This window comes from Pseudopipra pipra, chromosome 6 (assembly GCF_036250125.1).
Source record: "Pseudopipra pipra isolate bDixPip1 chromosome 6, bDixPip1.hap1, whole genome shotgun sequence".
Classification (NCBI taxonomy): Eukaryota; Metazoa; Chordata; class Aves; order Passeriformes; family Pipridae; genus Pseudopipra; species Pseudopipra pipra.
In genome coordinates, this window is record NC_087554.1 from 13,783,643 (window position 1) to 13,800,090 (window position 16,448).

The 16,448-nt window shown below is 35.5% G+C and overlaps 1 protein-coding gene across 18 annotated transcripts in view; it reads right to left on the bottom strand.

Moving 5' to 3' along the window:
- Positions 1-16,448, bottom strand: part of SOX6 (SRY-box transcription factor 6) — a 375,371-nt gene that overhangs the window by 53,063 nt on the left and 305,860 nt on the right. For 16 of the 18 annotated variants that reach the window (XM_064657436.1, XM_064657427.1, XM_064657438.1 and 13 more), the window contains 3 exons: positions 12,775-12,924; positions 8,729-8,909; positions 6,642-6,832 (listed from right to left, as the gene is read on the bottom strand). In XM_064657436.1, the coding sequence (XP_064513506.1) occupies positions 6,642-6,832; positions 8,729-8,909; positions 12,775-12,924 (522 nt within the window). The remainder of the gene's footprint in view (positions 1-6,641; positions 6,833-8,728; positions 8,910-12,774; positions 12,925-16,448) is intronic. The other 2 variants (XM_064657445.1, XM_064657442.1) reach the window with 1 other exon arrangement.

Consider the following 16,448-nt stretch of genomic DNA (forward strand, 5'->3'; position numbering starts at 1 on the left):
ACATGTTTCATGTAGCTAGGATAAGCCCTAAGCCTAAAAAAGAAATTGTAAAATTATTGCAGTTTCAAAAAAATTTGGAACAAAATATCTTTCCTTTTTTTTTCTTTAAATGAATATTTTTCAGAATAAAATACAGTATATATATGGCTTTAGGAAGCTAACTTTGAACACTCAATATAAAAAAAATATGGTAGCTTACATATATTTTGTACAGCCACAAGTAGATTACTAAATAGAGCAGTAAAGTATGAAGTATAAAGGACATTTGTTTTGTAAGAATTATGAGGACTGCTGGGATCTGTATCTGAAACTTTTCCCAATTCTAGGACATCTAACTTAGACCAGTCATTTATCTGTTATAAAATGATGGATCTGTAAAGAGGTTGTCTCTATGCAGCGTGTCCTTCTGCATCTCAGAAACTCCCCGGGGAAAGGTTTGTCAACTGAGCAGAATGACGTACTCAGGAAAATCAGTTTCCCAATTGCAGTGTCTCTTTGCAGAAATCAGAGTCTTCATTAGACAGATGGAATACACTCCCACTGAGTTGAATAAATTGCCTATATTCTTGCAAGAAAGTGAGACCACACTAACAGTTCCTTAAGTAAATCAGTGTCTTTCTTTTTTTTCCTTTCTACACAGTTTCAGATTTCCTATTATAGAATCTAAATTCTTAAATTACATTATACCTAAGTGTAAGCTATGGGGGACAGGATCTTTCTTAAGTTACAGTGAGAACAGAACTTGCTACAATGGCTATGGAGACAATACCATAATAAAATTAATAACTTTGCAAATCTAGTCATTTGCTGTTGTTATTGCTATCCATTTTTTCCCCTAATTATTAGGCATTCACCCTTTAATTAGGAGTAAAACTAAGATTTAACCAATAGAAATAAGGATCCAATTGAAAATGCTTACAGTTTCTGTTATGTCTCACAGCAGACTGAAATGTAAACATCAACCTCTTATGTACTACATCTACAAGAAACTAAAGGGGAAAAAAAGAAAATATAACTTTTACTTAGAAGACAAAAACTAAGAAGAGCAGATCACCACCTGCAAATCTAAACCAAATATTCATAAAGATTTATAAAAAATCCACAAGGCCCTTATGACCAGTTAATTTTTGGTCCACATGTAAAGGTGGTCAGCACTAGTTCTAATGAAAGAAGAAAATATAATTGAATGCGGAATGCACTGGAAAAGTATTTTCTAAACTATGTGTTTGGTTTTCTTTTAACTGAGTTGAGAAATGACTAATGAAATGGATGCTTATAACAAGGTGACTCTCTTTGTGATTGTCTGAGAAATACACTGCACATGCAGAAAACACAGTGTGACTCCTGCCACTGCAGTTGTTCTGTCTCTAATTCTGAATCTATAGGGAGTAGAAAGCTGGTAAAACAACTAGTGGCAGCATAATCCAGTACTGCTTGCCTTTAGAAAAAAGCACTACAATGCTGGAGCCATTGCAGAGCTGTAGGCAGCTGAAGGAGATTATGCATGACTAGTGACTTTTCCTACAAAGGCTTCCTGAAGTGTTTTTATCAGGCGAAGTTTGTACATATGTGCAGTAGCTTCATATACATGATGAAGTGGAACAGCTCCAGAGGAGTTGTTACACTTTACTGTCTCAATAATCCACATATTTAACAGTCCCTAAATACAGCAGATCATAACACCTCCAAAGGGGTCGTTATGGCTTATCAAGTCAAATCCAAGTGCCTAAAAATGGATTTGATCAATAGACTGTAACATCCCCAAGGGTAAATACTACACATTTTTAAGAATGTACACATTTTGCATACAAACTGTGGTCTATATTAGGATAAATTACGTGGATTCAACTTGTAAAATTTTGATTTAGAAATAAGAAAGGAATAAAAGGCTCATTAGAAGAGGTGCTAAAGTATCATAATTCCCAGGAAGTAGGCAATGACTCATGTCATTTATTTTGGGGTCTAGTTCTGCTTTCCTACTGCAAATACACAGTTGTCTGAAAATCTACAAAAGAATGAGAATGGAATGTAAACATAAAAATGTTATATTAAATTCTGCTTCCTCTCAGATCTTGAATATGCTTCATGGTAAGTAAATGGAGAGGTGGGGATATATCCTTGGGTCTAGCAAATATGTTGTGATTATTAAGCATCTTTGTCAAAAGTATCTTTGTCAGAATTATCTTTGTCAGCGTTTTCATGCTTTATATACAAAAAGATTAGGAATTTTTTTAAAAAAATGTCAGTTATATTATAAATTATATACCATTTTCAGGTTCATTAAGTCAACACAAATCTTCTAAGCAATCATGGTAGTTTGAAATACTAAAATAAATACAAGTAGTTCTAGCTATGCAAATTTTGCTTAAGTACTCTTTTTTGTTGAAGGTAAACATGGCTTGACTGGAAAATAGTCATATCCTCTAAATAGACGTGATTTTAGTATGATTTTACTTTGGTTTCTATCACATGCCAAAGGCTCTGCAGCTTATTTTCTTCGTTTTCCTAATTCTCTCTCCTTCTCCAATGTTTCTGTTTACTCTGTGAAACAGCTGACACCATTACCTCTTTCCTTTCTTCAGTCAGGCCACACCTGAGTGCTCTATTCCACCTCAGGTGGAGGAGAAAAAGTCAACTCTGTTATAGTGATAGTTTTTGTTTCATGTGCACTGTACTGGTTGAGGTTCAGATAGAGTCAAACATAATTCATTAGTGGTGCTGAGTTTTGGATTTGTGACCAAAACACCTGATAACCCATGGGACATTTTAGCTATTGCTGAACTGTGCTTCTACAGCAAGACCTTTTTTCATTTTGATGCTAATCTGCCAGGGTTAGGCTGGGAATGCACAAAGCATTGAGAGGCTATACAGCCAAACCAGCTAACTCCAACTGACCAAAGGGATATTCTACACCATATGAAAGCATTATCAGCAATAAAATCTGGAGGAAGGAGGAGGAAGGAGAAACATTTGGAGTTTTGGCATTTGCCTTCCCATGTAAATCACATGTGCTGAAGGCCTGCTTTCCTGGAAATGGCTAAACATCTGCCTGGCAATGGGAAGTAGTCAATTAATCCTTTGTTTTGCTTTGCTTATGTGCACAGCTTTTGCTATACTTATAAACTATACTAATCGATCCACAATTTTTTTCACTTTTACCCTTCTAATTCTCTTCCTCATCGCACTGGAGGGGAGTGAGAGAGCAGCTGCATGGTGCTTACCTGCCTACCCAAACTCACAACAGCACACAAGCTGAAATAACTCCTCTGAATGGTATCATCTCAAAAGTGTAGAAATAACCTTAATGTTTCAGCAAATGACAAAGTTGGGCTGTGCCAGAGTGCTTCATGTTTTTGTTTTGGTCTTCCTGATGAGTGAATCTCTGTGAGCACTTTTAAAGCTTTGTAGAGGATTTTTTTTTTTTTTTTTTGAACAGCAGAATATGAACAGAGGCAATTTTCAATTCTGTGTCTGTAACCAAACACAAAGCTTTCTGAGATTTAAATGACACATTTTCAAAAAGGCCTAAGCCCAGGCTTTGAAGTTATGTACATAATTTTGTGAGCGCAATCATTTGCACAACAAACTATTACCAACTATCTGAACTCGAAGACCAGTAACTGACCAGAACTCAATAGCTTTTTTTAAACCAGCTGCAGGCAATTAATTTGTCATCTTTTTCTGGTGCCAGCTTCCAGCTCCTCATTTCTACAAGTCTAATTACCTGAAGCCAATTTCTGAAAATTTGGTCCTGAAAACATGGGGTTCTGATTCTTCAAAAGAAACCAATCCAAAACTGCAACTATGCTATCAAAGCTTCACTGGGATTATGACAGAAACTGTACACAGCCTTCTTGCATACAATTATTTCAAAATTATGTTTTTCTAATTGAAGTGATCCATCATTCCTCCTCCCCCACCTCCATTTTGACCATCCTGCCCATCATTTTTAGAGTAAAAGTAACATTTCATAGTGTAAAAATTGAAAGGCAGAGGGTGAAGACGGAAAAAAGAGTATTCTAGAATTCTGTTTGTGCAAATGATGCCTCTGGTTTTAATGTATTTTATACTTTCTATAAAATACAAATACATTACCTTAGTATTCATGACTGAATTAATACTTTTATTTTCTTTAGGATGAGAGTGGGGATATATCATCATTTAAAATTACTAATTTATATCCTATTCTTTTGTAAACCCGACCTCTTGCAGCTATGGAGAAAAGATAACAGATAAACACACCAACTTCTTCCTGCCTTAATGATTCTATAATACCTGCTACAATAAATAAACCCAGTAGGATTACATAAGGTCACTTAGAGACTTAACAAATTTTCTTGATGCTGTTTTATTCTTAGGTTTTAAAAGTTGCAAGTAGCAGCACGAAAAGTCTCCTATAAAAAATGGCATTTGAGAATGATGTCGTCTGTATCTGTTAAAGAGTTCTAGTTCACTCTGCCATATTTTCAAGTAAAAAAAATTTTTTTCCTCAGACTGCCTGATGTACAACCTCAACCTGGAAGCTGTACATCAATCTGTGTTTTGCTAGTGACCAGCACAAAACAGAAATTTCAGATTATTCACTGAAATATTTTTTGATTTTACTTTAAAAGGTGAAAGATTAAATAGAAACTTGTTATGTCAAATACAAGACATAAACATGATAGTATAAATACTCAAGGAACAGACTCAATAAGTAAGTGGATGCCATTTTTATAGTTATTTTTCAAAGTCAAATCAAATGTTAAGAATTCTTTTAATAGCCCTTATAGCATATTAGATATTTTTAAATGTCAAGCCACTGAAACTCATAAAATGTATTTTAAAATAAGCATAATTTTATAAACTCTTAATACTGATATGTGTGACATTTATTTTATTTTTATAACTTGGGCTTTAGTATCCTGCCTCTTGATTAGTTAAGACAAACACTGACTTTACAATTAGACTGTTGTCTGAATATGGCCTGCTTCATCAGTTATTAATTTCTATATTTTTTTGTAGTACCACCCTGTATTAAATGAGTTTTCTAGTTATGACATTTAAACTAATACTAGCAGAAATAGTACTAGACTCTGAATTTGACCTGGAAAAGTGTTGTTTATCCTGTGTGACAACAATCTAACAAATCTTTCTAATGGACACTAAGCCTTTCTCTTGTTTTGAGTGCTGTAAAAAAAATATCAAGCAAAAATATAAAGTGTAGATTAAAAGGTGTTTGTCAATCTTTAATGGGTCTGTTTGTGACATTTCTTTGCCTTTCCGTGCCTTGTTACAACCCACTTACTCCCCAGGAATTCCCTTGTGGGTTGAGAAAAGATCAAAGTATCATCGAATTCATGGTTTAAGTTATAGTTAATACTCTGTCGAGTCTTATATTTAAACTGGACTAAAAACTCCTGTTAGTCTTTGGACTGTAATATATAATGTTCCCTCCCTTACCCAAGAAACAAAGAACCTACCATCTACTATATATATGTATATATATACACACATAAGAGAATTTTTATAGGCATTGAAACTACATGTTGTTTTTGATTTTTTTAGCAAATAGTCTGAAACACTGGTTGTTTTATAGGCTAATAGTGTCAGTTTCCTTTCCATTCACTACTAAATTGCATCATAACTGCTCCTATTTGCCAATGCCTTAGTGATTACTGGGATATGTTTTTCCCTTTCTAGTTAACTGGAATAAGTATTGTGGCCTGTAACTGATTTTGGGTCAATGGTGAAAAATAACTTGTGTGCTATATTTGTTGCAGCATAAGCCACCTCTAGAGAAGCTAACAGAGAAGCATTCTTCATCCAAAGGGCTGCCTTATAGCTCAGCCAATTACCCAATTCCCTGTTCACTTGCTCCAGGATACATACAGAGACCTGCTGATGGAGCAGAGCTTGAAGACCTCGGAAAGGCCACAGAACAGGACAACACAGGTACAAAGAAGTTTCCAAGAGTCTTCTTTCTTCTCTGAGTCATCCTTAAAGCAGGTCTGATAGAAACTGTTCCTCACCTTTCAGATATGATCTCAGCTTGCTACTTTGTAGACCAAATCCCGTCCTGCTCAGTCCAACGCTGGTCCCATTCTCTCAACACTTTCTCTAATTTGCCCTTTTATTGTAGTGTGCTATTTCATTTCAGTGGAAACTACAGCCAAGATTCAATAAAGAATTTTGATCTCTAATTTTCCATCACAACTGAGAGCCAAATGTACTGTTTTGAGCCTAAATACTTTGTTGCATCTGAATTATAGATTCAAGCACACTCAGATACATAAAATAGCACTGTAATAATCATGCTAGTACATAACTGGCCTTTTCGCCTTATTTATCAATTGAATCATTCTAAAATGCACAATTCAAAATCTAGTGACCGTGAACAATGGTATCTCCAACCAATTTACTCCCCATGTTGCTATATGCATGCTTACAGCTTAATCATATGAGTGCACAGGACTGTGGTTTTGAATGCTGTCAGGTAAACGAAGAGAAGTTTGTAGCACAGCACTGTGAAGTGACAAGGTGTATTTAACATGAAATCAGAGATGGCTAAAAGCTCTAACAAGAAATTTCATATAAAAATATAAGAAGCCATTTACAGGGAAGAGAAGAGTGACAGACAGTGGGGAAATGGGAGACATTACCTTTTCATTCCTGCAGTTGTTTAGACCCATGTTATTCATGGAGGGCAATTTTCCATCAACACCATGAGGCTGTTGTTGCTGCTGCTGTTCCCTTTGGATTTGCTCTCTCATTTTTCGAGCCTCCTGAATGGCTTTCATTACTGTGTCCTGGTCCCCAAATAGGGCAGGTGAATTAAGACTGGAAAGGATATCTATAAACAGAGAACACATTTTATTTAGGTAATTATCCAAATTGAAATCTGAGGTAAGAACTCACCTCTCATACTCTTAGAGCTGCGCACAACTAACATCTGCAGAAGGAGGAGGAGTGGCAATTGTAGTCTGTTTGAAATCTGAATTACTCTACGGAAGTGATTGATAAGCCTGTGAACTTCTTTCAACATTAGAAATATAACCACTGAAGTCTCGGTATAGCCTGATATGGAGGTATCTGAGCATACTCATGGACTCAAAGTTCAAAGTTCTGAGTTTAAGACAACAGTATTATGAACCTTAAACTGGAAGCCCCTGAGGTACTAAATATAAAATGAACAGAGGAGAAAGCAATCTCATTTAGTTGGTCATGAAAGTCTATGTCAATTCTTAGAATTTCTTTCTGGAGAGAACCATAAGTCCAGACATTTAGCTTTCCATTTCAGAAAGGGCACTCAGTTACTTTTTGGGGACAAAGTTAGTCATCGCCGTGACATGAGTATAAAGCTCTAAATCAGTAGAGAAAAACTAGTCTTGTTTCTATCACTCTGAACAGAAAGAAACTTTTAAACGTGCATCAAACTCATGCAAACATTCCTGTTACATCTTAAAATGCATGCATGGAGTATCCCAGGAACTGTTTCTGATTTGAGACCATAAGACAGCCATTATTTTCTGGTTTTTGTTGCTGCGATGAAACTGTGATCTACCTGTTCCTACATGGAAGTATTCTCTATACTGCACATGGATAGATTCATGCATATATATTCTAGCTAGGAAATTTTGATCAATCACAGTTTGTGTGTGACCAGTGCATCTGTCTGACAAGCAAATGAAAAATATTTACACCTTAGGCATATTTACATCTTAGGTAGTAATTTCTCTGGAATGGTCTATGACTTCAAACTGATAAGCCACTTTCTAATGTTAGATAGTGCAGCAATAGTGGCAAATAAATTGACAGTTAGAATATCTAGCCAATTGCAGAAAGTATCTTTCAGAGATCATGATGTTCCCAAGTGTTTGGGAATGGAAAAAACCCCATAATTTTTATATATTTAATATATGTATTTAATGTATCAGTTCATTATTCACAAGTGTTTCCATATATTTTACAAGTACACTTGAGTTACAGATTGTGAATAAGTGGTCTGTAGTAAGTATTTAGTCACTGTTAAAATGTACTATTTGAACTTTAAGGCTGATCATCCACATTTTGTAGCTCTTGATTCTGTTTCTTGACTGGCTAAGGTAGTCTTCATACATAGTTTTCAGACCAATTTTGTTTCAGCACTTAATAGGCCTAAAGAATCTTGAACATAGGTAAAAAAATTTCCTACTTGTAATCACATAAATTAACAAATTCTTGACAGATGGGTGAACAAATAATAAAAACATCAAATAATAATATATACTGGCTGGACTGAAGCCTTTCTGTGTTTGTTTAAAAAAAATTTAGTATCTAATGAGGCTCTATGTGCGTGCAAAGATAGTTTTTTGTTTGTTTACTCCAGAGGTCAAAATTCAAAAGTTAACTTTCCCTGGATACACCCAGTAGATGTCTTTAGGAAAGATGTTCATACAAACCTCTTTTATATGTTTTGTGTATGCATATTTATTTACCTACATGTATATATTTGTATGTATGTTTATTTCTTAGGTTATTTATTTATTTGCTGTATTTCTTGTAGATGACTATCACTGCCACATCATTTTACACACCCCTGCAAAACCTTGACATTTAAGTGTTCTTTGAACATCTTTAATTTATTTTTATTTCCATTTTAAACAGAAATGTAGGCCCAAGTATCTACTTTATTCAAAAGTGTGTTCAGGGTGAGATTTCATGCAGAAAACTTGCCTACTTTCTCCTTTCCCCAGGACAGATTAGTTACCTAAAGAGGATCCTCTTCCCAGAGATCCACTGAGCGGGCTGGGGATGCCACTCTTGTTCGTCACTGTCACAGGACTGCTTTTGCTAGCTGGGAAGAGATTCTGTGTTGGAGATGTTGGGGATTTGACAGGTTCAGCTGTTTTGGGTCGGGCTGAAAGATTCAGTGGCTGAGCTGCTTCATCCTGCAAGAGTTTAATGTGAATAATTATTAGGAAAAGACAAATGAACACATCATTTTGCAAGCAGCAGTTACTTTACACCTCGAAGACAATACCACATTCTCCAGCAATAATAACAAAAGAAGCTAATTATCTGCCTCCTTTAAGATTCAATGAAAGGAAACCTCATTAATTTCTCTGTGTTATGCTTCTTATTTACATTAACTATGTGGCTGGATCATTCTTTTTGCCAAATTAAAATTTGAATTAGCTCACATTACAGCTTAATTTCCTAATGTGTTTTCAGAGATCTAAATTAACCTAGGGCATTTACAAAGAATTATTTAAAATTTCCAGCAGCTCAGTAATGCTTTTGCATGGTTCTATTTGAAAAGTTCCTGGCACTATAAAAATAAGTTATGTAGCTTATTTTTAAATGTATTAGAAACTAAGGAATCAGAAGTACTTCTATGAAAGAATCATTTGGAAAACCTGACAGTTCTTTGGCCCACATTTAGCGCTGCTGCTAACTTATACATTCCATGCATCTTATTCTGTGTGCATGTTTTGTTTAGTAAAATAATCTATGCTCTTCCCTCATATAATAGAAGATAAGAATTTCCCTGAATTCAAATTCCTTTACTTACGAGGGTAATGACTGCATATATATGCATTTCAAAATATATTTTATTTTCTACTATTTAATTTTGTATATTTTACAATATTTTATTATATGTCATGTCTTTTGACAGATTTATGTAAAATCGAGAATATTTTCCACATAAATGCTATTCGGCTTCTTATTTGATACTTCCCTTTTATTTCTGTATTCTGTAGTCATTTCTGGTGCATTCAATGTTTAGTGTATTTGTATGTTTTATTTGCATAAAGACAGGGAATATTTTCTAAGGGTATGTAAATCTAGTATCAGCACCTTTATATCCGTTGATACTTTTCATATGTAATTGTGGAACAAATTCTCTCTGACATATATCTTGCTTCTGTGCTGTAGGAGAGTAGGTCCATCTAAAAAATATCTTGACTTTTGGAAGAAGACTTATTCAAGCAATAGATTTCTTTGATCAGTATAGACATTCAGAATCCAACCTTCTTCCCACTCTTTGAGCTTGTTCCTTCTGCTTAATACTTTAAGCAAGACAGCAGAGCATTTGGCAAACTGTGAAACAGTGATTTCCCATAGTCAAAGAGCCCAGTAAGACAGATATCTCATTTAAATTATGCCCGGAGCAGAATTATGCTGGATATGAGAATATCGTCCGTATTTTAAAACACTGCACTGATCGCTTCAAAACTTAGAATTATGTCAAAATACAATAATGCACCACATTATCTCATCTTTTCCATTCTCCTTAGTGTCAAGCAGTCATTTAGCAAAGTACATCCAGTCATACACAACACATTAAACGGGAAAATGTAACAAACAGGTATCGATAGTGCCATCATATCTCCAGTTTTAAACTTTTCAGATAAAACCGCATAACATTTTAATTCTTCCTGACCTTGCAGTGTGCACAAATGTCCACACCTGTTCAGAGGCCAAGTGAGAGCAAAAAGTCAAAGGTACAAGGGGCACAGTCCATTCTTTTGTTTTGTGGCTACATTTACATGTGAGCTGTTTCCTTGCACAGATGCAAAGCGGCTTCAATAAATTTCTCCAAGAGTTCAGAGCCCCATTCAGACTACAAAGTTTGCCAGACTAGGTACCATGAACATGTTTGCATACAAACCTATGCTACAGTGTTCAATTTTTAAACAATTTTCCATCTAGTACTAGTACGATCATGAAAAACCTCTAAATACTGCCAGAACCTGTTGGTTTGTACTATAGACAGCATTCCCATTTCTGAAAAGCTGCTCACTGACTTAAGAAAAACCTATCATTACTTTTTGAAAGACCTGACTTCTGTAAAAGTATTGCATTAGTTCTATAAATAATGCATGTAGTTTATAGAAACAACTGCTTAAAAACAGAGAAAATATAGAGGATTTGTTAAGCAATGCATGCCCATCAAAACTGCCATGTCTAACAAAGGTAACAATTTGCAACAACTGAATATAGATACTGCTTTTGTACTAATAATTTCTTCATTAGCCATTTGTATTTGTTCACACAAAGCACTTGTAGTTTATCTTTAATATTTTCAATGAAATAGTGTGCTTAATAAAAATAAGAATAAAAAGGCTTCATTTTTATTAATGTATACTTCAGTCCATTCAAGTTACATTATGTAGGGAAACCCCTAAGAATTTGCATGTGGTCAATTTTGTAATAGGACTCAGCTGGCCACGAACCTGGAATGGTATTGGCCTTCGTTCAAGAAGATATGTGCTTGAATTTAACCAGGGAAAATTTTACTCATATAGTAAAGGTTTGGTTTGGTGTAGATCCACTTGGCTCACTCACTTACAAAATTACTTTTTCACATTAAAGTAGTCAGTAGTATATTCTCAATACCATAAATCACTGGTGTTAGGTATCACTATACTATGGCAACTTTGCTGAAACAGTTGGGCTTTGCTTTTGGTGGCTTCTGTATTGACGGTAACAAACTCTGCATATGGGGTAAATTTCCCTGACTGCTCTCAAACCTGGCATTGGATTACAAGAGGTAAAACATTAGACTAATACACATCTACAGCTAAGTAAAGTGAACGTTTTGCTAAATAAATGTTAGATCTGGCCATAATGGAATAGTTTTTATTTATTAGTACTCTCAGCCTAGCAAAAAAGTGTCACGGAAATTTATCAGTCCAGGCAGAAATATCTACTCACCCACACTTTACCACAATGATTGATGATAATGAAAAAACAAATGATATTTTACTCTCACGTCAAAACATGGGGAAAAAAAAAAAAAAAAAGAAGAAACCTTCACTTCAAGTGAGTAAAGTCTTCCCAGGCTGGTTCGAGGCTAAGGACTGTGTGCCTGTAAGATGTTAGCAGCCAGCAAAAAAAAAAGGTATTCCCTCCCTCTCCCCACAAAGTCACTATATGCCACCTCTAGATTTACTTTAATAGTTCTGGATTTATAGCGCCATCATTAAAATTGGTAAAACATGTGAATGTTGATGTTTCTTTACAGTTTGAAGTAAATTGCTTCTGAATTCTGGTCTCATGAAATTCTGAACAACCACAGGAGAGCGCAACAATGGAAGTGAACCAGTTCCACCCAAAGGTACTGGCTGCACCACAGACTTTGCAGGGCACACAATGTTCATTTCAGGCTGCTGGCAAATGCCATGTTGTAGCTGCCTGGTTCCAAGGAAGTGAGAATAAGCAGGCACAAGCATTCAGCAATGGCTCAAAACCAACGAGGAGCAGCCCGGTTGTCAGCAGCTGTGTGAAATCAGCAAAAGTCAAATCAATCTGCAGCGACATAATGTTTTCCCCGGAGTCCTGACTTACATGTTATTTTTATGTGGGGCTTTTCCAAAATTGCAGAATTAAGTACAGCTAGAGATTTGTAAAATAATTAGAAGCCCTACAGTCTCTCTCTTACCCTAACAATATAAGCTAGCACCACATTTTAAGATACTCAAGAGTTCGGTGTGAAACAATTAGTGAAATGGACTCCATTTATGCACATTACTAGATTACAAACTGAAGTCTTGAAAATATCACATTTTACTGATGAATCTGTTGTGCTGCCTGTGGTAGGAAGAGGGACGCCTGGTATTTTTGGAAACAAGAAGTGAATTCTTTCTCTTCCCTTCTCTATACTGATAATACAGCACTGAAACTGAACTTTTTTATTTGAATATTGAAGAACTGTAACGTGGTTCAGCTTCCAACTGTTAAACAATAAAAAAGACCGTTCGATTTCACTGTCCTTTTCAAACACCAGTTATTTTCTTTACTGAAAAATACCTTAACTTGAGTTACCGGGCTGGTCCCTCTCTTCTCATTTTTCATCCCAGTGGGTGAAAGTGCCCCTGTCGTATTTGGTGGCTGTGGAGTAGATGGCATTTTGGCTCCAGGAGAAACTTGCATGCTTGCCAGCTGAGCTGCATACAGTTGCTGGAAGACAAGAAGATATACATATATTCCTGCAAAAATTCCTAAAAAAAGAAGCTGTAAATATACTTTTTTTTTTCCTCTGGTGTTTCTTCTCTTAAAGAAGTTAATAGATCTTTTTTAGCTCTTGTTTGTGGCTTTTCCCTTCTTGTTATTTGAAAAAAGAGGAAAAAAAAAAAAAGACTATAAAACACTCAAACACCAATCTCTTTTTTCTTAATTTGACTTTTGCTGACTTTTCTTGATTTCTTTTTTTCCTTCTTGCTAATGATGATCATGGTATTGAGCAAAAAGTTACTGTGCCTGAATATTAAACACAAAATCGATATTATAAGGCTGTTTATAAAATGGAGGTATAAACCCCTGTCAGAAAAAAAAGTACTCCAGGTCTTTCTATTCTCACCCAGAAATGACCCACACACTCCAGAACCTCTACTGAGAGCTGACATAGGAACAGTTTCCTACCAAAAGGCAGTGCTGCATCTTCTAGACAGCAATGGAAGTTAAGGTAGGCAACAGAGTATGTCTCCATCTCTGTGTACAGTGACATAACTTCTATAAATGCTAATAAGGAATCTGGGCCTTAAAAATTCCCGTAAATAGTGATGAAAATGCAAAAACTTTCTCGTGGAACTTTTCAAAAAGTTCAATGGAAACATAATAAAAGAAACATAATAAAAGTATATTAAAATAAACAATTCCTACCAATAAAAAGTGTTCACTGAACAAAATCAAATAGGTTTAATTTCTTTCCAGTGACCAAATTTAAACCCTCACCTTGAATTAGCATCATGAGTAATCTTCTACCATAAACAGGGAAGATTCCAATCCCTCTTCTACCCATAGATATATATATAAACTTTGCCTTATAAGTGAGAAAAAAGCCAGGTGGTTTGTATGCAATTTCCAACATTACTATCATTCAGATGGACAAATAAAAAAATTTACAGTAATCAAAAGCAGACCTTTCAGCACATGTAATTAAATGAAAGCTTAATAAAGAATAATTTGCAAGAGCCAGATGTGCTTATGTCATAATTGTTGCTTTCTTTGGAACAATTTTTCTAATATAACAAGCCCCCACAGAAATGAAAGTTACACAGTGCTGTAAGCTCAGTGACTCAGTGGCGAGACAAATGTGTGAAGGAGGGGCAGAGTCACAACTCTGGGTGACAAGTGAAAACTCTTGTTTGTTTGTTTCCTTCCACTGTCTTCCAACACCACACAGGGGCTACAAAAGGATCACAGATTAACATTTTGAAATCAATGGTGTTTAAATATTTTGGCCAATGTACCACATTTTTCCTCCGCTGGAAGTCAAAAAATGAAAATAGAAAAAATTCCCAGCTATTGGTGATGTTTTGGAGAATGAAAATGAAGCCTTTTACACAACAGTAAGTGGTTTTTCCACCTACTACTTGGAACTTATCCCTTTTAGCACATTGTTCAGGTCAGTTTATGCTTGCTTAATAGGATGGTCTGCTTAAATGAGAGTAAAAAGCACATTTCACAAACTTTTGAAATCCTGCACACTCTCAGCTCAGAAATAATCAGGCACTGCACTATGAAAGAGATGACACAATAAACTTGAATACAATTCAAAGATAAAACCCAACAATTATAAAGGCTTTCTCAGCGTTCTGTGCTTTGTCTTTTAATACTTTTTTCTTTTTTTTGAATTAGGAACCTATTTGACATCTTCTTCAACTACCTGAAGGAGATTACTTATATTTTACTAGAAGTATACTAAAACTTTAGTACTTAATATACTTTGTACTGCATTCTCAAGAGTGTGAAAGGAATTCTGTGTAAAAACAAACCCAGGTTTATTAACTGAAGTTCAAAAGAATTTTTTCCTCCCTTCTCAGGTAACCTATGAGGGCAAAAAAATGTGGGGTATAAGTTATTCTTTCTACAGTATTCCATTTTTCTTAGAAGATAGAAGTTGATTGTCAATTATGACAACCAAAACAGTGTGGTGGCTTGACCTAGGCTAGCTGCCAGCTGCCCAGCCAGCCACTCTCCTCCTCCCCCACTTCAACAGGATGAGGGAGAAAACAATATGGAAAGCTCTTGGGTCAAGATAAAGACAGAGAGATCTCTTACCTGTTACCATCATGGGCAAAACAGACTTGTTTTGCAAAACTGCATCCCATCCACTGCCAGCACTGGGCACCACCCTGGGCTCACATGGCAAATGGAGCTTGTAGCCCACTTGTAGACAAGTAAGCAAAGATGTGTTTGTGATCTCTAAAAGCTGCAGCCTATGGTGTACCTCCCTCTTGAACAGATATTTCAAGATGAACACAAAGATAAAGATGTGACACTAGTCAGAGCAGGACTTGTCAATGATCTGGTGCCTCGGTCCTGTCAGCATTGGCAACAGAAACACCTACAGCACTTTAAGGGTTACAGAGATAACATAAAGAAAAGTGGGCTGTTCTGGTGACTATCTAGGAAATTGCTTGATTTTGGAAATGCAAAAAGAAAAAGTAGAATAAAATTAGAATTTTTCACCACTCCCCTCCCAGGGTGTTGAGGGCTGTATTGGCTGTTCTGCAAGTCCTGTCAGGGAGAAATGTTTCTAAAGCAAGACAGAGAATAACAGAAATTTTATCATTTATGTATCTCTATGTATGTATAATTCATGACTGGATTATTCCAAGGTCTTAGTACTGGCTTCAGCCTGGCATTTCTATAAAGGCATTTTAAAACATAAAAGCAAAATATAAAAATAAGTAACAGTAATTAGCTTTCTGGTCTGTTTAAAACAAAGCTGTTCCGCAAATGAGTGCAAATCTTGCAAGAATTCACACCAATGCTAGGAACATTGCTGTGTGGACTGGGATGATGTATAACTTTTAAATATCAGTTTGTATGGGAAGCTAGGCAGTCTGGAAAAATACATGCACAACACCACTGCAGGGACAGAATGGATATTTTTGCAAATACCACTACTGTGGCTTGAAATGGCAATTTAGGACCTCACATTGGGATGGTCAGGTTGTGATGCTTTTATTTGCAAGATTAAGGAGAGGAATAACACCCAAACATTGAATGAATGTTGACTGTTAACTTTTAAGGCTCAAAAGCAAAAGTTGCAATGGAATTTTTTCAATTGAAATTCTAACCTACCAACTATTTTACTACCAAGTAAAAAAATTAAACTATCTCAAACACTGAAACATATCTCCTTTTTGATCTATTTATGGCTATCACATAAAGAGAAGATCATTTCACAATCCTTTTGCCAACCACTGACTCTCAAGAAGGCTCTTGATTACAAATTAGATATTCAAAACCATCAAGTATTCATGATTGTTTTAAGAAGCCTTAAAATTGTATAGCCTGGTTTTGTTTTTTTAAAGAGGTCACTAAGTTAGATTCTTACAATCCAATTCTCAGCATCTAAATATAAGTAGGACTGATTTTGAATTACTGAGTGCTCCTGAATAGTTAACAATTTTAAAAACCAGCTTGCTTAAGGTACATGAACAAGGAGATAGCTTTACAGTTTCCAGAACTAG